The 22,666-nt window shown below is 39.3% G+C and overlaps 1 protein-coding gene across 3 annotated transcripts in view; it reads right to left on the bottom strand.

Annotated features, from left to right (window-relative positions):
• KMO (kynurenine 3-monooxygenase) overlaps positions 1-22,666 on the bottom strand; it is a 76,876-nt gene that overhangs the window by 40,260 nt on the left and 13,950 nt on the right. Inside the window, exon 1 of one of the 3 annotated variants that reach the window (XM_082833649.1) lies at positions 15,108-15,538. The exons of the other annotated variants lie outside the window; for them this stretch is intronic. Coding sequence (XP_082689775.1) covers positions 15,108-15,182 — 75 coding nt within the window. The 5' untranslated portion in view covers positions 15,183-15,538. Of the gene's footprint in view, positions 1-15,107; positions 15,539-22,666 lie in introns of those variants that run through there. 3 annotated transcript variants of the gene reach the window in all.

The following is a 22,666-nucleotide window of genomic DNA, read 5'->3' on the forward strand; positions in this document are numbered from 1 at the left end:
GAGGGTTCTAAGCAGAAGGAACACATGATAAAGGTTAAAAATAACTACTAGAAAGAATAAAACAGAAATCCAATTAAAGAAACAATAATAATAATGTACAAACCCAACAAGAAGTTGTTATGTATCATTCATTCATTGCTCTAACTCATTTAATCTTCTCTGCAGCCATATGAAGTAGATACTTTATTATCTTGTTTTACAGATATGGAAATTGAGGCACAGAGAAGTTAAGTGGCTCACCTAAGGTAACACAGCTAGTGAGTGCTGGAGTTGGTATCAAGATTCAAATGGATCCAATCTGTCTCCAGAACACAGGCTCTTAATCAATAAGGTAGAAGTATGGGTGAATAGCATACAGTTGAAGACTGAGACCATGAATTAAGAGTGGCCCCAAGATTTGAGGTTTTGTTATATTCTTTTCATTGTAGCACTGAACAGCTTGGATTCTATGGAGAGGAAGAAAACCACTGGAATCAAGCAGAGTGGGATCCATCCATTTGGATGGAATAGAAAGCAAGGAGTTGAAGTATTATTTGGATTGATGAATAGTAACAATTAAGTTGGATGGGATGAAAGGAAAACAGAGAGGACTGATAAATGGGGGGAGTCGGAGTTCCCTGTGAAGAATAGATGTAGGAGAAGCAACTGAATGAGAGAGCTAGTAAGTTAGGAGGCTTTGAACAGAGAGTCCTAAATCCAACACTATTATCGTAGATGAGGCACTTCTGTGGAATGACAAGGTCGAGGTCCAGGATGTGGTCATGGGACTTGGAGACTGAAGTATGGTGGAGGTGGAAGGGATTGAAAGCACAGAGTTCTAGGAACTAACAGGCTAGGGAATTGGGTGGGTCATCAATGTAAACTTTGATAGTCACTCAGTGTGATGTCAGGGCTGGGGTATAGAAAAAAGATTATGAAGTCTTCAGTATTGAGTAGAAGTGGCCTAGAGGTTGATTGATGACCACAGTGAGGGGACAGAGGTGATATAAGTAGTATAAGTAACCTCAAATGATTTGCACATAAAAATGGAGACAGGGCTGGAAGTTTCGGTGTAGAGTAAGGGTACCATGGCAACTCCCAATCTTGAGATACTTGAGCTGTGGGAGAAGGCTGCAAGAGAGCTGCTGTCCTCAGGTTTAAGCTAAGGCCAGGAGTCTGAGGGGAAATGCAATAAGTAAAGCAAAAACACTGGAAATTTTGCCTACCAAAAAACAGATCCAGTGGGCTCTGTGGAAGATTTTGGAAGGGAAGGGAGAAAAGAGAAGTTCAGCAGGGAGACAGGAATCACAGATATGGATGCGGGTACACCTGCGAGGGCACACTTAACTAGAGGAGCTCTGAGATGTGAGGCTGCTGTGTTCTCAGCAGCCCCCAGTGGATGTAGGGATTAAGGAGAGGGGCTTGCACCTGGGCAGTGTTTAGGGGACCTATTAATACAATTGTAGGCACAGGAGGACCTGAGTCCTCTTCTATTTACCCCACCTGAGTTTTTTTCCTCTGCTCCAAGGCAACTTAGCATCTAAGCACTTAGATATTCTTTTTCTTAATAATCTGATGGTTCAGGGCTTGTGTCTCCTCTCACCATGGATACTGCAGCCACCTAACTTTCTTCATGTTATTCAATTTCTGTAGACTGTGATGGTTATTTTGTAGTCAGTCCCTATTTAAACCATTAAGTGTGTGGAAAGTTTAAAAATTTAATTTTGCAAAGCAATTCACATATTTAATATCCTGAAAGGCCAACCAAGAAATCCATGTTGAATTATTTTGTTAAATAAAATACCAGAGGTAAGGGGTGGTAAGTAGGCAGAACATAGAGGATTTTTAGGACATTGAAAATACTCTGTATGATACCCTAATTTTATACATTTATCCAAACCCACAGAATGTACAACACCAAGAGTGAACAAGGTAAACTATGAAATTTGAGTGATAATGATGTATCAATGTAGGTTCATCAACTGCAACAAATATACCATTCTGGTGGGGGTGGTTGATAATGGGGCCAGAGGTATATGGGAAATCTCTGTATTCCCCTTAATTTTGCTGTGAACCTTAAACTGTTCTAAAAAATATGGTCATAATAAGTAAGTAAGGACTTCCCTGGTGGTCCAGTGGTGAAGAACCTGCCTGCCAATGCAGGGGACACAGGTTCGATCCCTGGTCCAGGAAGATCCCACATGCTGCAGGGCAACTAAGCCCACGCACCACAACTACTGAAGCCTGCGTGCTCTAGAGCCCGTGCTCCGCAACAAGAGAAGCCACCACAATGAGAAGCCCGAGAACTGCAACAAAGAGTAGCTCTCACTCGCCGCAACTGGAGATAGCCCGTGCACAGCAACGAAGAGCCAGTGCAGCCAAACAAAAAAAAGTAAGTAAATAAATAAATAAGCAAACCATTTTTTCCTGTGTAGCCACTACTTAAATTGAGAACACATTACTTGCTAACATTTGGTGTGTCTGAAGAGATCATTACAAATTGATTCCCTCTTAATCCCTCAGTCTGAAGTGACTTCACCTTGTATTGTCATCATTTTCTCATCAGTGATCAAGCTATCTCAGCTGACAGTATGACTTGGTGCTTGGCATAAAAAACTGTGTGTCTTAATATCTTTTTCATGCTTTTCTTCCCACCTTTCCAGCAAGGCCCTGGACTCTTTTGTGTTTCACTAATCACAGCTCCTTTGATCTTTTTTTTTTTTTTTCGGTACGCGGGCCTCTCACTGTTGTGGCCTCTCCCGTTGCGGAGCACAGGCTCCAGTCGCGCAGGCTCAGCGGCCATGGCTCACGGGCCCAGCCGCTCCGTGGCATGTGGGATCTTCCCGGACCGGGGCACGAACCTGTGTCCCTTGCATCGGTAGGCGGACTCTCAACCACTGTGCCACCAGGGAAGCCCTCCTTTGATCTTCTTAATTCCCTTTTTTCCTCCCCTGATTTCTTCCAGCTTATGAAAAGTTGCCTGCCTATCTTCCTTTCACATGTGTGTTAAAGAATATCTAGTAAGGGCAATAGTAGTAAGTTGTATCAAGGAAAAGAAAAACTGTAAGCTAACTAAAGTTCATACAATAAAATAAATTTCTTCCAAAGGCTAAATTGCTCTATAGCATTAGGGAAAAAAATAGAAAGGCTAGATAGAATAAGTCTCACTGAAGGAAAAGAGAAAGGTTTGTGAAACTCCTCTTTCTTTCACAGTATTATAACCATAACTGCTTCTTTTATGTTTGTGGAAAGCAGGACAGGGGAAGGATATTGATCAGGAGACCAACTGGGTCAGGAAAGTTGGAATGAGGTTAGAGGAAATAATTTAGAAATGAGTTTTTCTTACTGGGAAAACAGACCAGGGAGAAAGACAGTAGGATACACAAGCCACGATCTAAACAATGAAAGGTCAGTGAACCTAATATAGGGAAATTGTGTAACCGAGCAGGACCCTTTAGGGCCTTCCCAGGGCATGCCCTTCCTCCATGTCCTCTGCTTTAGCTGTTCTCTGAAGTACCTAGATAATAGTATCTGATGCACATTTCCTGAGTTGTTTTACAGATATGAACCCCTCCCCCCCCACCAAATGGAAGGTGTTAACTACTTGGTGACCATGAGCACATAGCCCCCACACCTCCTGAAGCCTAAGGACTGATAATGTTAACCCCTGTGACACTGCTCTGTTACCTCACTATCAACGAACCAGAGAATTGTGCATGAGCTGATCACATACCCTGCGATACCCGCCCCTCACCTGGCCTTTAAAAATGCTTTGCTGAAACCCTTCAGGGAGTTCCGGGTTTTCTGGGCACGAGCCACCGTCTCCTGGCATGGCCCTGCAATAAATCTTCCTCTGCTCCAAACTCCAACATTTTGGTTTGTTTGGCCTCACTGTGTGTCAGGCAGACGAACTTGCCTTTGGTGACAATGACAGAAAAGTGGAGAAACTGAGACTCAGAAGCAAGAAATCCATTCATCTGTTTCCTGGGAATTCAACTTGAATTATAGAGTAAATGAGCTGTAACAAATGACGTACAAACAAGAGTCTCAGTGACTGAGTTCAGAACAGGCTCAGTTCCAAGCCAATGGTGGGCCAATGGTCTACTTTCATGGGTTTGTTATGTTACTTTTCTTTGACCAAAATTTGATTCCAGGATCTTGGGAGATGAAGCTGACTCAGGTGGAGATTCTCCTTCAATCCTTTCTAAGGTTGGAAGTGTTGATCTCTACCTCTCTAACACTTCTTGTGTTTACCAATTGAGCGTGTATAAATGGTTCCTCATGAGGTAGAAGGAAAAGAAGGAACCTCAGGTGATATGGACACAATAGGGTTAAATATAATCTTGGTTCATGAAAATATCAAGGGCTAGAGAGGATGAGGGCCAATAGGATCTCTTACGCATTGCTTGCAATGATCTCAAGTTGAGTATTCACATAACTGACAAATCAGCAATTCCTCTTCAAGGCATATACCCAAGAGAAACTCCAGGAGACACATGCCAGGATATCCAGAGCCACAGTTTTCATAACTAAAAATAAACAAAATACTGGAAGCAGCCTAAATAGCCATCACAGAGGTATGGACAAATAAATTATGATATATTTACACAATAAAATACTACAATATGAATATATTAGTAACACTACAAGTAAAAAGAACATGTCCCAGATGACTTCATACTGCGTGATGCTCATATAATAAAGACAACTACAACTAAACCACAGATACATGTATATAACAATTTTTAGAAGTATATATTTTATAGAATTTTTTTTTTTTTTTTTTGTAGTACGTGGGCCTCTTAATGTTGTGACCTCTCCCATTGCAGAGCACAGGCTCCAGATGCGCAGGCCCAGCGGCCACGGCCCACGGGCCCAGCCGCTCCACGGCACGTGGGATCCTCCCGGACCGGGGCATGAACCCGCCCCCCCTGCATTGGCAGGCGGACTCTCAACCACTGTGCCACCAGGGAAGCACCAGAAGTATATATTTTTAGGAGCATATTATTTATGTGTGTATATATATGATCAGCATATATCATATATACATAAAACTTTTATATATATAAAATCAAGAGAATGATAAACACGAGATTCAGGCCAATGTAATGGGTGGGAGAGAAGCACAGAGGCTGTTATAAGTCATTCAATGTATCAATTCCAGGTTGAGTGGTGAGTTCAAAAGTACTGCTGCTTATTATTATTAATAAACACACAAAAGAATAAACAAAAATGCCTTCTCCAAGACCAGTCATAATAAGGTGTCCAATTCTGTATAACTAAGGTTTGAATAAAATTAAAAGAAAAAATATTGGTAGATGTTACATAAATTCAACTAGAAGGATTAGTAACATGGCTAATAAAGTACTTTCCAGACTCTAACTTTATTTCTCCTTCTTACTTTGTATAAAATGCACTTAATCAGGAGTGAAGGTGCCTTGTTTAGTTGTTACACAGGCAAAAAGGCTAGCAAGACATAAAGATATAAATGCAAAGGAAAATGTGTGTACATCATTCTGAGCACACCACAAACTCTCGGTTAAGGCAAGCTGGTTCCTGTAAATCAATAGGGGAGGAGGGTGGTGAGAGGAGAGAAGAAACTAGGCAGGGTTAGACTCCTGGGAGCAATCAGCAGTTTTCATGCCAGTTCTTAGAGTTAAGCCTGGACAGAGCTAAGACAGTTCTATTAATGACATGGACAATTATGAAAAATCTCTATATTTCTTTTGAAACACCAATAGTCCACAATAGTAAACAGTTTTGATCATAAAATAATTTGTAAATTAAATGTTTTATTAACAATTGCTCTAGCCTGTTTGCTTAAACAGAGCTCTGATGAGATTCCTGGGTTATGTAATTATAGATTTACCCAATTTATTGTTCTTCCATTTCTCTACTTCCTCTTGTCTTACTTCCTTCTTTAAAGGTCATATGCTTTGACTCACCCTGGCCCATTATATTGATGCCTAACTTACCAATTTAAAAGATAATTTGAAAATTTCTTTTATATAAATGTGAGTGAGATAAGCTCAGCATTCAGCAGATGTGGCTTTTTGTAATAGGATTCATTAACTTTCTGCTGATTCCCATGTGACCTCTTCAGCAATGATTGTTCAAGTGTCCAATGATCATGAGAAAACTGTACCTTTTAATTTATAAATGCTGACTTTGACAGGAAGAGGCAACATGATTATAAACATGTCATACCTTTTATGCCTTTTAATATAATGTGTTTGAAATTAATCTGATAATGTAATGTTAAACATGTGTCACCTATGTTGACCCATAGTGTCAACATAATGAAGCATATAAAACTCTCCCTAAGAGTCACAGAGTTTGTTTGTTTATGAGTCTGTCACCAAACAGACTTTAGTAAAGTCTGTTACTACTTCCTACTCATGAAACTATAGCTTGATCTCTGAAGAATTTGATCTTTGAACATAGCAATGTAATGAGAAGAACAAGACTGTTAACTGTACTTACTCTGAAATAAGCAAATAAAAGTGTCTTCAGGGACTTCCCTGGTGGTCCAGTGGGTAAGACTCTGAGCTCCCAAAGCAGGGGACCTGTGTTCGATCCCTGGTTGGGGAACTAGATCCCACATGCATGCCACAACTAAGAAGTCCACATGCTGCAACTAAAAAAGATCCCACATGCCGCAACTAAAGATCCCATGTGCCGCAACTAAAGATCCCACATGCCGCAACAAAACATCCCATGTGCCACAACGAAGATCTCTCATGCCACAGCTAAGACCCAGCGCAGCCTAAATAAATAAATAATGAATAAATATATTTTTAAAAAAGGTCTTCATACTTTGTAACAATTCCATCTGCTAGAATTGTGTATGTAATGCCATTACCCTTCACTGGGACTACTACAAGTTTTCTAATAACTCTCCCTCCCCCCCAGTCTCTACCTATTTAAGCCATACTTCCACCAGAACTAGTTATCTTCTAAAACAGAAATCAAATGATGCATTTTCTTTCTTAAAATCCTTTAATGGCTCCTTAGGAAAAAGTCCCAAATTTTCAACATGGCATAAAAGACTTTTACATGGGAACCCAGCCTCTCTCTCCAGCTCATTTTTTGCTATTCCCTTGTACTATCTGTAAGAGGTATACCAAAGTCACTGTATATTTCCTGAATATGCCATGCACTTTTATACTTATGTGCCTTTGAATCTAATGTTCCCTTTGCCTGGACTATTTTTTTCTGCTTTAGCCTTCATTCAAGACTCATGTCCTCTGTGCAATTTCTCTCAGTATCTCTCCTACTCCAAAAGACTTGTCTTTTCTTCTTTAATTCCATGGATGTATATATGTGTGTGTGTGTGTGTGTGTGTGTGTATGTGTGTTTTAACGTCTCTCATAATTAACTAAATTATTTATTTACATTCCTGTCTGACTTACCCACCAGGCTGTGAGTGCCCAGGGAATAATGATATGTGGTGTATGGCTTGTACTTTATCAATCTTTCTATTTCTGGTACAGACCTGATACTTAGTAAAAACCTTAACATTTTTTAATAAAACATTAGAAAATACAGATAAACATGAAGAAAAATGTAATCTCCTACAATCTTACCATCAGGGAGAACCGGTGTTAAGATTTTCTATGTATGTAAAGCAAACGATATTTCTTTTAAAAATGGTAGCAGGATATATATTTTATTTCATAATTTCCTTTAAAAAATGAATTGTATACTGTGAATATATTTCCAAGTCATAAAATATTTTAAATCATAATACTTGATAGTTGCATTACATTTCATTGCATGCAATGCCCTTATATTTGTACATTTGAGTTATTTTAATTTTTTAGGATTATAAATGATTGCATGGCACCCACTGAGTTCTTTTGATAAAATCACAGTAATGAAATGGTCCATCAAAGCACAAGTTTTAGTGGCAGGGACCAAACTCTCAGAAACTTCTGAGATCTACACCCTCTTTCTGTCTGCCCCATTGGTTCTTAGGCCTTAGTACCAGGGGGGAATGGAATAAATATAACAGGGTAACAAGAAAGGAGGGAGAAGAAAATCTGAGATAAGTGGAGGAGATGATTTTGATTGCCTGGAGTGTGGGAGGAGTTTGCTGTATTTTCTTTGGTTTTGTTTTTGGAATAGCTGCAAAGTACATGAAAGAGATTGAGAGTGAGTGAGATTTTTAGAAGGTTTTGTTACAGGTTTTGAACATATTCCAGATTTGGTGTTTTGGGGGGACCACGTTAAAGATTCTAATGCTTTTAATTCCCCTCAGATTGAAGGACGATCGTTCCTCTAAATGCAGTGCCTTGCTGAGGCTGACTTCGAGAGAGAGAGCTGATGCTGCTTTCCACAATTCCCCCCTATTTTTAAGACAATCAGCATGTATTTTTTCAAATTGTCTTCCAGAAAAAAGTACCAATTTAGGTTATCATCAACAGTGGAGGAGTGCTCTTTTCTCTTTGAGTGGACAGATAGATGAATAGGTGGATGGATAGATGTTTATGGACAGATGGACAAACAGAGTATTTCGGAACCAATGAAAAGGAAAGCAAAACACGTTCCTTGCAGGGAGTTAATAATACTTTGATCTGTCTAGAGTTACTGGTTCCATTCCAGGTACTGCTCATCAGGTAGCAAATGAAATAAACTCTGAGCAAGGAATTCTGTTTTATGTAGGTGAGAACAGGATTTATGAGGCAACTTAGAAGTCCATCAGGATAGCAAAACAAAAAAAAATCTCAAAATGTTAGTCTGGTGTGTTAGAGAAATATAGATACTTGAGCGAGATAGCTGAAAGAAAGCTTGTTCGGTGGGAGGAAATGAAGCACAGCAAAATTACAAAAGAGATTGAGGAAAGCTGGTAGAGTGAGATGAAAACTTGTCCCTAGCCATTGAGCAACCACAGGATGATGTCTGTGGTCACAAAATAAATCCAGTCTACTTCTGTTTGTAGAAGTTGCTAGATATCAGGGCAGTAATAAAGGTTTTTCATACACAGATTTTAGTGCCTGAAGAGCAGAAAATAAGAGTGGAGTGAATAGAGTTTTGTTTATTTTAATATTAATAGAACAACAATAATAATAAAGGTAATTAAGTTATTTACATGGTTTGTCTCATCAATATTTGCATAAAATAAAAAGTAGACACTTGAACCAACTATATATAGACCTATACATGGAATTATATATAGACCTTGACCAAAGATTATGAAACATTTGATGGTTTATATGTGTCTAGAATATTTATTTTATAGAAAGTAAAAATTCTGGGTGACATTTGATTTCTGTTTTTACGAAGACTACATTGAGAACAAAGCTAGCGATCTGTGAGTGAGGAAGTATGAAAAAGAAGCAGCATAATGGTAGAATTAAAAGACCTAGGGACCGGCACATATATACAATGGAATATTTCTCAGGCATGAAATAAACGAAACTGAGTTATTTGTAGTGAGGTGGATGGATCTAGAGACTGTCATACATAGTGAAGTAAGTCAGAAAGAGAAAAACAAATACCGTATGCTAACACATATATATGGAATCTAAAAAAAAAAAAAGATGGTCCTGAAGAACCTAGGGGCAGGACAGGAATAAAGACGCAGACGTAGAGAATGGACTTGAGGACACGGGGAGCAGTAATTATAAGCTGGAGAGAAGTGAGAGAGAGGCATGGACTTATATACACTACCAAATGTAAAATAGATAGCTAGTGGGAAGCAGCTGCATAGCACAGGGGGTTCAGCTCGGGGCTTTGTGACCTCCTAGAGGGGTGGGATAGGGAGGGTGGGAGGGAGACGCAAGAGGGAGGGGATATGGGGATATATGTATATGTATAGCTGATTCACTTTGTTATACGGCAGAAACTAACACAACATTGTAAAGCAATTGTACTCCAATAAAGATGTTAATAAATAAATAAATAATAAAAATAAAACAAGTAGAAAAAGAAAAAAATATCTAGGGACCTAGTTTTTGCCCATGATGAAGCAAACGAGATGCAGAGAGGGTAAGATTTCTTGGGCTTCCAGCTGGTTGCAGCCTCTCCTCCTCCTCTTCACTGTCTTCTGCTCTTTCTGTCCAACTGAGCTGAGTGAAGAGTGAGCTCTGAGGGGAAAGATCCTAGGGAGAAAGGGCAGAAAGCACCATCTAGGGCCAATTTGGTATCAGGACTATATTGAGCCTATAAATCTGTGACAGAATTATCATCTATAGAAGTGAGACACAACCTCTCATAGAATCAAGGTCAAGCAGTTTCAAAGGCAATGACTTGAATACTAGGGGAGAGGGCACAATTAACAACAGTAAGTCATAAAATGTACAACTCTCCTTACCCTGATGTTTTGAATGACTTTACCTTCTAAATGGCTCTTAATGGAGAATTTTGCTGGGTCAAACATAGGGAGAATGGAGTGGGGTTGCTTGTTAGCAGGGGAGACAAAAGAAATGCTTCAATATTGCCCTAAAATACATCTTCAAAGTGTGTGCCAGAACAATGCACACATACTTCAACAGAAGGCTGCAGCTAAGGCTGGAATGCTTAATAGTCCTTTCAGCTAAAACTCTTAAACTTCAGCCAAAAAGTGAGGGCTCAGTAGCTGTAGTTGTCACTGAAATCTCTGGTCATTTTCATCATACCTGTGAACATTGAAAATAGTCACCTCAGAAGCAGCATTTCTGAATACCAAGGATCTGAATACCTACATATCTTAAGGACACATGTGCAGGATAGATGGCCTTTCTTTTGACTTCTCTGGCTTGTCGCTTTGGGAAGAAAACACACCTCACTCTAACACAAAGTAAGGCAGCTTGTGTGGCAGTTTTTTCCGCTAGGTCAACTTGTTAGAATTGGAAAACTGTAAAACTCCTTCCAGCCTGAAAAGTAGAGATTGTTTTTCAAATTAGTCCTTCAAAGGACCGCATTCCTTATGATTCCATTCTGATGAAAAATATTGTCTTTCTTTTAATTGCCCATAACTTCTAACAGCATGATCCCCCATTTTGTTCTGAAAGCAAACTCATGCACACAAAATATTTTAGTGTGTTTGACAGTATAAGGCACTGGGATAACCTTCATAAAAGGAAAGGGAGCAGGACCCAAAGATAAGAAAATCTTTAGACTCATGAAGTTAAAAACCTTCTATGGGGAATACACTCTGCATATCTATAACTTTCACAGAATACAGTCTGTGAGAAAGGCAAGCAAAGCTCTGTGTGCATTGCAGGGGAAGGGGAGGTAATCACCATTGCAGGGGAAGGGGTTGGGAGCAGTGTTTCCCACGAGAAGGAAGATAACTAAGCCAATACAGTCATTTTGCTAAATATCCAGATTAACGTTCTTGAAAAACTGTTTTAACATCTTTTCCCACTCTTCAATAGCTCAACTTTCACCAATTTATGACCATGGTTTACAGTTTCTTTCACCTTTTGTTGCTGAGTAAGATTCTTTCATTGATCTATTGGCTCCTTCTGACCTTTTGGACTTGACATGTCTTCAAAGAACAGAAATCAACTGGTTAATCACAGAATCAGATGATCACTATACTAGAGCAAAGACAAATTCTAAGGGTAATCTTTCACTAGACAAGGCACCATTGGGAAAAAAATACGTTCACTATATTCTTTGGACTTCGAGTAAATGTTCTCAGCTCCATTTCATTTTTTCCCCTGGGGCCCAGAGAGAGTCTTTAATGTAGTAGACAGTATAAAGGATTAGGATCAGTCCATGGGGAGGAAGAGTATGGGAAAGGTGGGGGAAAAAATGCAAGGGGGCTCCCCTGGTGGAGCAGTGGTTGAGAGTCCGCCTGCCGATGCAGGGGACACAGGTTCGTGCCCTGGTCCGGGAAGATCCCACATGCCGCGGAGCGGCTAGGCCCGTGAGCCATGGCCACTGAGCCTGTGCGTCCGGAGCCTGTGCTCCGCAACGGGAGAGGCCACAACAGTGAGATGCAAGGAAGTAGATGGGTAAGAAAATAATTTTGTCCTTTATGTATTGAATTTAACCTTCTTGAATTGCTCTATTTAATCAATTTTTTTTTCGTAATTTCTTCAATATTCAGACTTCCATCCAATATGAAATTTCTTTTACCTTCATATCATTAAGAAGAGTTTTTCATTCCTCTCATTCATTCATCCATCAAATACTAACTAAATAATGACATTAAGCAATGTTAGGTATGGTTCCAGCCATAAGAGTCTATATCCTAGTTGGAGTAGATATTTAATAAAGAGTTTACCTTTATTTACCAAAAACAAATAAAGTGTATAAGTTCAGATACTGATAAATAATACAAAAAAACAAAAAACAGGGAAAAGATGAGGCCAGGCAGGTAGACAGGCTCAGTTCCTGTAGGGCCTTTGGTAAGGAGTTTGGATTTTATTTTTTTTGTAATGGGAAACCACTGGAAGGTTTTAAGCAAACAGTGATAATTATCACACTAATGATTTAAAAGTGGCTGCTGTGTAACTACCTGTGGATAAGAGTAGAAGCTGGGAGACCACTTAGGAGGAAATCAGGACTATGGATGAAGGATGTTGATGGCCTGAACTAGGATGTTAGCAATGGCCAGAATTGAAATATATCTTGGATATAGAGCCACCAAGGCTTACTGGTAGAGTGAAAGAGGAATGGGGTTTGCATAAAATGAAAAAAGAACATGATTCCTAGGCATGGACCTGAGCAAGAAGGTAAATAGAATTCCTTTGCAGAGGAATTTTAGTTGCTTGTTAATACACGTGTATTAATTCATGTCTTCTATTTTCTAGCACATGTATGTATGCATGCACAGATAATGACGTGTTTACATGATGAAGAGTTCAAGTGTTATTCGGGGAGAAATCTGTGGATGATACCCATTTTTATGCCTTCCAAAATCATATATCCAATCACATATTTGTTATCTCCCCTTGGACTTCTAAGACATTTTAAGATATATCACTGCTGCCACCCTAGTCCAAGTCTTGGACAAACACAACAGCCTCTTAACTGGTGTATCTGGTCTTCTTACAATTTTCCCAACTCTTCTCTACATAACAGCCTAAGGAATCTTAAAATCGCAGCTTGCTTTCCTACCTAAGATCTTCCAATGGTTTTCCATTGTGTCTAGGATAAAATCTGTCTGCCTTTCCCTCTAAGATCCTAGGATCTCTGGCTATTTCATTCTCCCCAGCCTCAGCAGCTACTCTTCTCCACTCTCATTCTTTCTGCCTTTCTGTCTGCTCCAAGAAAGTGCCCAGCCCATTATCTATCGCCTCAGTGTTTCTCTTTGGACAGTCGTTCATCTACCCAAGATGCTCTTTCTGTAGCCCTTCGCATGGTTCCTTCCTTCTCATTATTCAGGTCATATGCCTCCCCCTCAGAAAGGCTGCCCCTGAGCACACTCTAAATGGACACCCGTTAAGACACTACCGCATTACCCTGCTTGCATTTCTTTCATAGTGCTTAGGTCTCATCGAATTTATTTATTCGTTTTCTTCTCCACTGTCTTTCTCCTCCCTGAATGTTCACCACTGTATCCCTAGTACCTAAAGCAATGTTAGCACATAGCTGGCACCCAATAAGATTTTGTTGAATACATGAATTCTCCTTTTATGTAAAATTTAGAAACGAAAAAGCTGGACTGAAGCCTGGTATGAAGTAATAAGAAATGATGACACATGTCACATGCATTGGCCAACACGGCATGTGGTAGCCTTCCTTAGCATTTTGAAATTTAGAACCAGAAAAGTTAGAACTATCATCGTACTTTGGGGAAAACACAAGAAAGAAGGCAAAACAAAAGTCAGAATTAGTACAAACTGTATAACTCTATGTGCGATATAAAATATACTGATCTATATACAACCCAGAACAGTGTCTGGCACATATTAGGCCCTTAATAAATTTTTGTTGAGTAAATGAATGAATGATCTAAAGGCCTGCAAATCATTAGACCAAAAGCAAAACCAAAATGATTAAACTTTAACTAATGGGGATATTTTTACTCCAAAATAGAAGTTCTGCTAAGGGAGGGGAAATACAGTTTAGCTGATGCAGTCCCACATTAAGCAGAGCTAGGTTTCATATAATAACGACAGAGCAGAGGAGAGCCCCCTCCTACATCTTGCTAAATGTGGGCCATCTCAGCCCCTTCATCTCACCAGCTCTGTGAGAGAGGAGGCCTAACTTCACCACCCTAAGACCAGCTCCACTGCGCCAGCCAAATAAGGTGACTAAACAGGTTTTACTCCCAAGTACTCAGATAACTAGTGAACATTCAACATGATAGTTTTGCGTTAACTTCATGTTTCTTGACCCTTTTATTCTTATTAGACAGTATAAACTGAGTTATTAACCAAAGTGGGGCAAATGTTTTGATTAAAATGACTATTTACACTAATAATCTGTTTTTAAAGAGTAGCCAATTTGGGGATTAATCAAATTCGATTTGCTTTATTTTCTATTTTTAAAAATGCTGTACTGAAAAAGCAGGGGAAAACAGACACTTTTGTATTTAATGGAAATAAAATCGCTTTTCTAGAAAAGAGCAAACTAAACTAATACCACATTTTAAAAAGGTGTATTTAAATATCAGAAAAGTTTCAAAAGAAAGTGAACAATCCTTACAAATGATTAGTAATAATCATTAAAATACGTGAAATAGGTAAGGAAGATTAGAGGTACAAACTTCCACTTACAAGATAAATGAACTGTACATCGTGAGGAATATAGTCAATAATTATATAGTATCTCTGTATGACAACAAACACGTGGTCAAAAAGTACAAACTTACAGTTATAATGTAAATAAGCACTAAGGGTGTAATGTACAACATGTAATTAATACTGCTATATATTATATATGAAAGTTAAGAAAGTAAATCCTAAGAGTTCTCATCACAGGAGAAGATCATTTTCTTTTATTTTGTATCTGTATGAGATGAGGGATAATGTTCACTAAACTTATTGCAGCAATCATCTCATGATGTATATAAGTCAAATCATTATGCTGTACACTTTAAACTTATACAGTGTTGTATGTCAATTATACCTCAATAAAACTGGAAGAAAAAAATTAAAGAAGTTAATCTCTGATAAACAAATAAAAAAGAGTAATGATAATTAATATAATACTGCTAACAGGAATAATATATCCAAAGAGATTCTTACCAAGCCACCACCAATGACAGCTATGTTTTTCCTTTGAATATCAGAAGAATCCATCACTGCCAAAGTGGTTTCCATAATTTTTGCTGGTCTTGTCACGGAGAAGACTGTCTCCTACACACTGATTTCCTCCGGTCTTTACTCTGCCCAAAGCCCTGCAATTGTGAGCCAGCAGCATTATTTGAGCAAGGCTAATTTTCCTTGAACTTAGAAGGTAGCATTTAACCCGTTAGTTGCCCAAAGGACAATCAGCTCAACTTTAGGAAAAAAGGGAATTCATTGCAATAATCAAAATTTGAAAAATCCAGACAAGTGAAGCTACTCACTATCTTATGTGTAAAACAGAATTTTTAAAGCACAGTTTTACAGCTTTTCTTCTTCCTTTTCTAAACTGTGTATTCTTACTTTCATTTTCATCCATGACTAACCATGAATGATACTTCCCTGGTCTCATGTCCCAGAGCATCTTACACTTTTCTTAGGAAGATGGCATGGTTTCATAATTGATCTGTGGATTATTCTTGTTATTAAGACTGGTCAGGAATTTCAGCTAAATGGTCCTCATGGATTGTCTTTTTTTGCATCAAATGCTAGAAACGTTAGAATCTAATTTGTGCATTAACTCTAGGGGAGATGGTTAATATTATGCTTTTTATAAATTCACTCATGGTTTCATATTATCTTTCCACTTCTTTGTCTTCTTTCACCCCATTTTAAAAGTATATTTTAAATTTTTTGTGCATATTTTTGAATTGAGGGTTTCTTAAAAATGGAGCATGATGTGTAAAATAAAGTAAGAACGTAAATGAAGATGCTTTCTCCCTGGTGAGGGCAGACAGACTTCAGAACGGTTTTTCCCTGGTGAGGAACTAGAGTTAGACATCATTCAATAGTGACCCTTGTGGATAAGTATGGTTAGAGTTGCTAGAAGAAGTTGTTGTTAGGAATTTTTATTTATTTATTTACAATAGGTAATATTACATTCACATGGTATGAAATACAAGAGGCACAAAAGGGTATACAGTGAATAGTCATTTTTCTTCTAATCCTGTCCCTTGGTCACCTATTTCTCCTGCCCAGAGACATCCACTGTTTTGGTGTCTGGGTTTCCCTACTCTTCTGTAAACAGCACTCTCTTTCTCTCTCTCTCTCTCTCTCTCTCTCTCTCTCTCTCCCTCCCTCCCTCCTCTTCCCTTCCTTTTCATAAATAGTGGCCAATTTTATATACTTTTCCATGCTCTATTTTTTCATTTACAACATAAACTCAAGAATTCCAACATACAGAGAACAGTTTCATTTGTTTTTTAAAATTGTGGACTGTAACACAAAAAACTAAAGTACATAAAACACAAGTGTAGAGTACAATAACTTATTGTAAAGCAAGCACCCATGTATTCACTACTCAGGCTACAAAAAATCATTGCCAGAACCCCAAAAGTCTACATGTGTTCCCTGCTGATCACCACCCCCTTCACAGAGGTAACCACCATTCATACAAGTATCCTTAAAATACTTTAGGTTTGCACTTTTGCCTCATTTTAAACTTTACTGTAAATGAATTTATGTTGGGTTTTTTCTTTGAAATTTGCTTTTTTTCTCAATATTATGCTTCTTAAGATCCATCTGTGTTATTCCATGGAGTTCTATTTCACTCGTTTTCATGTATCCATTCTACTGCTGATGCATATTTGGGTGTTTCCAATTTTTTAATATTTTGAATAATGCTGCTGCTTGACCAACCTTGTATATACGATGTAGTGCACATACATATGAGTATGTATAGGAATTACATACTGGTTATGCATATTTTTAACTTTCCAAAATAAACCACAGTTATGTTCCAAAGTATTATACTAACTTTTACTTGACACAGTGTATAGAAATTTCTCTTCTGCTACATCCTCATCAGCATGTACTTCGTTAGTACATCTAGTTTTTGCTGGTCTGGTGGGTGTGTACTGTACCTCACTGTCATTTTAATTTGCATTCTTTGATTCTTAATGAAGTTGGGCACCTTTTCTACTGTTCATTCACATTTGCTTTTCTTCCTCTGTATAGTGTTCATTTTTCTTTTGGGTAGTCTTTTTTTTTTTAAATGACACTGGATATGAGTTTTATTCTTTTTATATATTGCAAATAACTTCTTCTACTCTGTAGCTTGCCTTTTTGCTTTCTTAATGATGTGTTTTGATGGAAAGGTATTCTGAATTTTAACATACCAAATGTTATCAACCTTTTCCCTTATGGGTTTGTTTTGATGGTTATTTATTTGGGGGGAGTAGGTAGTCATGTTATCTAATTTCCATACAAGCATTTTAAACTGAGTGCTCAAAATTCTTCTTGAAAATTAAAAAAAAAAAAAACTGCAGGAGGGAGATCAAGATGGCAGAATAGAAGGATGTGGAACTCACCTCCTCCCACAAATACATCAGAAATACATCTACATGTGGAACAATTCTCACAGAATACCTACTGAATGTTGACAGAAGATCTCATACAACCAAAGCTTCAAGACAGATTACCATGTAATCAAGTAGAATGAAAGGGGGAAAAAAAGGAATTGGTAGGGGACCCGCATCCCTGGGAGGGAGCTGTGAAAGAGGAAAATTTCCCAGGAACACCCTTCAACAGCTGAGATAACAGCCAGGATACATAGGGAGCTTCAGAGGCTCAGAGGAGAGTGCAGCAGCAGAATTGTGGCAGGCAGAACAGAGTGAGACCAGCATAGACAGTCCTGGTCACCTCCTGGCACTCCCCAGACTGAAATGCATGTCTGCTGGTGTGTGGGAGCTGGCTACTGAAATTTGGGCTTCAGCAGACAGACTTGGGGAGGGGATTGGGGTTGGCTCCATGGAGACAGCCTGAGGGGGCTGGAGTGTGGTCTGAGCAGCAACCACAGGTGTACCCAGGACTGGCCCTGGTCCACCATAGAAGCCCCATTGTTAACACAAGCATGAAGGGGGGACACTGCCCTGCCATAGCAGCCTCATTCTCAGCATGCTCACAGTGGGCATGGCTCCACCTCTACAAACTCTAGGAGTGTGCAAGCAACAGTGGGTTGTCCGCATGCAGAGGCAGAGCTGAAATCTGAGCCAATCCCCAGGGGCTGCATGACTTAGAAAGAAGGGCTGAAATCTGAGCCATGTGTCAGCAGCTGTGTGATCCACAGATTTATGCCACCAGTGGCAGCTTTGTGAACTCAGTGCCTGCTGGACATCCAAGTGGATTACTGGTGCTCCCGTAACTGGGGTGGGTCCAGTGATAGCAGCTGCAGTCTTTGCAGGTGGGCACATGGAGAGGCAGAGCTGGGGACTGGACTGATTCCATAGCTCCCATGGCAGGTATAAGTGCACAACTGTGGTGGTCCCGATGCCTAACTTCAGCAAATCTGCACTGATGAATCTGCACTGGTGGCTTTGTGAGCACAGTGTCTGAAGAACACCCAGGCCAATCACCTGCATTCCCATGGTTGAGGTGGGGCTGAGGGCAGTGTCAAAAACCATGTACTTTGTGAGCCCGCACAATGGGTGACAGACACCACAGAGTGCACAGAGTGCACTTCCTAGTGGACAGCTCCTTGGGAGGAATACTCAGTGGCTCCTCTTCAGGCAAAAGTGCTCCAGTCCCACCTACCTCACACTGCAGCTGAGAAACAGATATGGGATCTTCTGCTCCAACAACTGGGGAGCAGACCCTACCCCCAACAGGGCTGTGACAACCACAGACAAAGAGGAGGCCCCACTCAACATCTAGTGCAGGCTGTGTTCACCACAACACCAATCACACAACCTATCAAAGGGATAAAGAGCAGCACACACTGAGGAAAGATATGGCAGGCATTCATACTAAAAATAGCTCTTACACAAAAAAATATTAGACTCATGCGTGCTACACAGGGATGCTCCCACGTAAAAACAGCCTTTCAAGAACACAGTAGATAACTGCTTCTCCTAAATTCATAGAGAAACATAAGTAAAATGAAGAAGCAGAGGAACCAGTCTCAGTTAAACAATCAAGAGAATTCCCCTGAAAGAACAAACAATGAAACAGAACTCTCTAGTCTATTAGATCCTGAGTTCAAAAAAGAGGTAACAGAAATACTGAAGGAATTAAGAAAGGCTATCGATAGAAATGCAGATCACTGTAAAAAAGAACTAGAAACTATAAAGAGAAGACAATTAAAATTAGAAAATTCGGGGCTTCCCTGGTGGCACAGTGGTTGAGAGTCCTCCTGCCGATGCAGGGGACATGGGTTCGTGCCCCGGTCCAGGAAGATCCCACATGCCGCAGAGCGGCTGGGCCCGTGAGCCATGGCCACTGAGACTGCGCGTCCGGATCCTGTGCTCCACAATGGGAGAGGCCACAACAGTGAGAGGCCCGCATACCGCAAAAAAAAAAAAAAAAAAAAAAATTAGAAAATTCATTTGCCAAAATGAAAGCTGCACTAAAGGCAATAAATACAAAACTAAATAATGCAGAAGAACGAATAAATGATCTGCAAGATAAAAAAATAGAAAACATGCAATAAGAACAGAAGACACAAAGACATATGAAAAAAAAATGAAAGCACTATACGAGACCCATGGGATAATATAGTGTCCCAATCTACACATAATAGGGATCCCAGAAGGAGAAGAAAGAGAAGAAGGGATTAAAACTGCATTTGAATAACTTATGCCTGAAAACTTCCCAAACTTAAAGAAGGAAACAGATATCCAGATACAGGAAGAACACAGGGTCCCAAACAAGATGAGCCCAAACAGACCTACACCAAGATGCATTGTAATTAAAATGGCAAAAGTCAAAGATAAAGAGAGGATTCTAAAGGCAGCAAGAGAAAAACAAAGAGTTAGTTACAAGAGAAGCCCCATAAGGCTATCAGCTAATTTCTCTACAGAAAGTTTGCAGGCCAGAAGGGAATAGCAAGATATATTCAAAGCACTGAAAGGGAAACACTTGCAACATAGGATACTCTAACCAGCAAGATTATCATTTAGAATAGAAGAGATAAAAATTTCTCAAATAAGCAAAAACTGAAAGAATACAGCAATACTAAACCTATCCTAAAAGAAATATTGAAAGTTCTTCTCTAAATAGAAAAGAAGCAAGAAACTACAGGAAAGAGAAAATCACATTGGAATGTAAATCACTCAAATAAGCCAGTACACAGATTAAAAAAAAAAAAAGCAAAAAAATTCTTATGAAAGAGCGGATAACTAGAATGAACAGCAAAAGGAAAAACAAGAAGATGTGAAAGGGGACATCAAAATCATCAAATGTGGGGTTAGGGAGCTAAGAAAATGTAGATTTATTTTTTAGAATGTGTTTGAGCCTATATGACTACCAGTATAAAGCAAGTAGCTATAGTAATGGGTAAGCATACTTGAAAAACAGGATAACTACAAATCAAAAACATACAATAGATTTACAGAAATCAAAAAGCAGAGAACACAATCATAATGCAAAAGAAATCCATCAAACCACAAAAGGAAAAACAAAAAGAAAAATAAAAGAAGAAAGAAAAAATACAAAATCAACTGGAAAATAAGGTTTAAAAAGGGAAGAAATACATATCTAATCAAATTTACCTTAAATGTTAATGGATTAAATGCTCCAATCAAAAAACAGAATGGCAGATTGGATAATAAAACAAGAGCCTACAACTTGCTGTCCTTATGGCGAATGACACACAGATTGAAAGTGAGGGGATGGAAAAAGATATTTCATGAAATGGAAATGACAAGAAAGTGGGGGTAGCAAAAGTCATGTCAGACAAAATAGACTTTAAAACAAAGGACATAAAGAAAGATAAAGAAGGACACTACATAATGATAAAGGGATCAATAAAAGGTTATTACACTCATTAACATATATGCAGCCATTATAGGAACACCTAAATACATAAAACAAATACTAAGAGACATAAAGGGAGAAATTGAATGGAATATTATCATATTAGGAGAGTTTTACACCCCACTAACATCAGTGGACAGATCTTCAAGAAAAAATCAGTAAGGCAACAGAGATCTTAAAAGACACAATAGAACAGTTAGACTTGATATTTTCAGGACATTACATGCAAAAAAGACCAGAGACTCCATTTTGTGAGAGCACCAAAATCACAACTAACTGCTGAACAATCATCAACAGGAGGACACTGGAACTTACCAAAAAAGACACCCACATCCAAAGACAAAGGAGAAGCTGCAATGAGATGGCAGGAGGGGTACAATAAAATCACAATAAAATCAAATCCCATAACCACTGGATGGGTGACTCACAAACTGGAGAACAATTATACCATGGAAGTCCACCCACTAGAGTGAAGGTTCTAAGCCCCACATCAGGCTTCCCAACCTGGGGGTCTGGCAACAGGAGGAGGAATTCCCAGAAAACTGGACTTTAAAGACTAGCAGGATTTGATTGCAGGACTTCAACAGGACTGGGGAAAACAGAGACTCCATGGTTGGAGGGCACACACAAAACAGTGTGTGCATGAGACCCCAAGGGAAAGGAGCAGTGACCCCGTAGGAGACTGAATGAGACCTAGCTGCTAGTGTTGGAGGGTCTCCTGCAGAGGTGGGGGGTGGCTGTGGCTCACTGAAGGGACAAGGACAGTGGCAGCAGAAGTTCTGGGAAGTACTCCTTGGCATGAACCCTCCTGGAGTCCACCATTAGCCCCACCAAAGAGCCTGTAGCCTCCAGTGATGGGTCACCTCAGGCCAAACAACCAACAAGGAGGGAACATAGCCCCACCCATCAGCAGGCAAGTGGATTAAAGATTTACTGAGCTCTGCCAACCAGAGCAACAGCCAGCTCTACCCACCACCAGTCCCTCCCATCAGGAAGCTTGCACAAGCCTCTTAGATAGCCTCATCCACCAGAGGGCAAACAGCAGAAGCAAGAAGAACTACAATCCTGCAGCCTGTGGAAAGAAAACCACATTCACAGAAAGATAGACAAAATGAAAAGGCAGAGGACTATGTACCAGATGAAGCAATAAGGTAAAACCCCAGAAAAATAGCTAAATAAAGTGGAGATAGGCAACCTTCCAGAAAAAGAATTCAGAATAATGATAATGAAGATGATCCAAGAACTTGGAAAAAGAATGGAGGCAAATATCAAGAAGATGCAACAAATGTTTAACAAAGACTTAGAAGAATTAAACAACAAATAAACAGAGATGAACAATACAATAACTGAAATGAAAAATACACTAGAAGGAATCAATAGCAGAACAACTAAGGCAGAGAATGGATAAGTGACCTGGAAAAGAGAACGGAGGGAAATCAATGCCATGGAACAGAAAAAAGAAAAAAGAATGAAAAGAAATGAAGACAGCCTAAGAAATCTCTGGTATAACATTAAATGCACCAACATTCACATTAGAGGGGTCCCAGAAGGAGAAGAGAGACAAAAAGGACCCGAGAAAATATTTGAAGAGATTATAGTCGAAAACATCCCTAACATGGGAAAGGAAATATCCACCAAAGTCCAGGAAGTGCAGAGAGTTCCAGGCAGGATAAACCCAAGGAGAAACATGCTGAGACACAAAGCAATCA

The sequence above is a fragment of the Leucopleurus acutus genome (genome assembly GCF_964270905.1).
Source record: "Leucopleurus acutus genome assembly, chromosome: 2".
Classification (NCBI taxonomy): domain Eukaryota; kingdom Metazoa; phylum Chordata; class Mammalia; order Artiodactyla; family Delphinidae; genus Leucopleurus; species Leucopleurus acutus.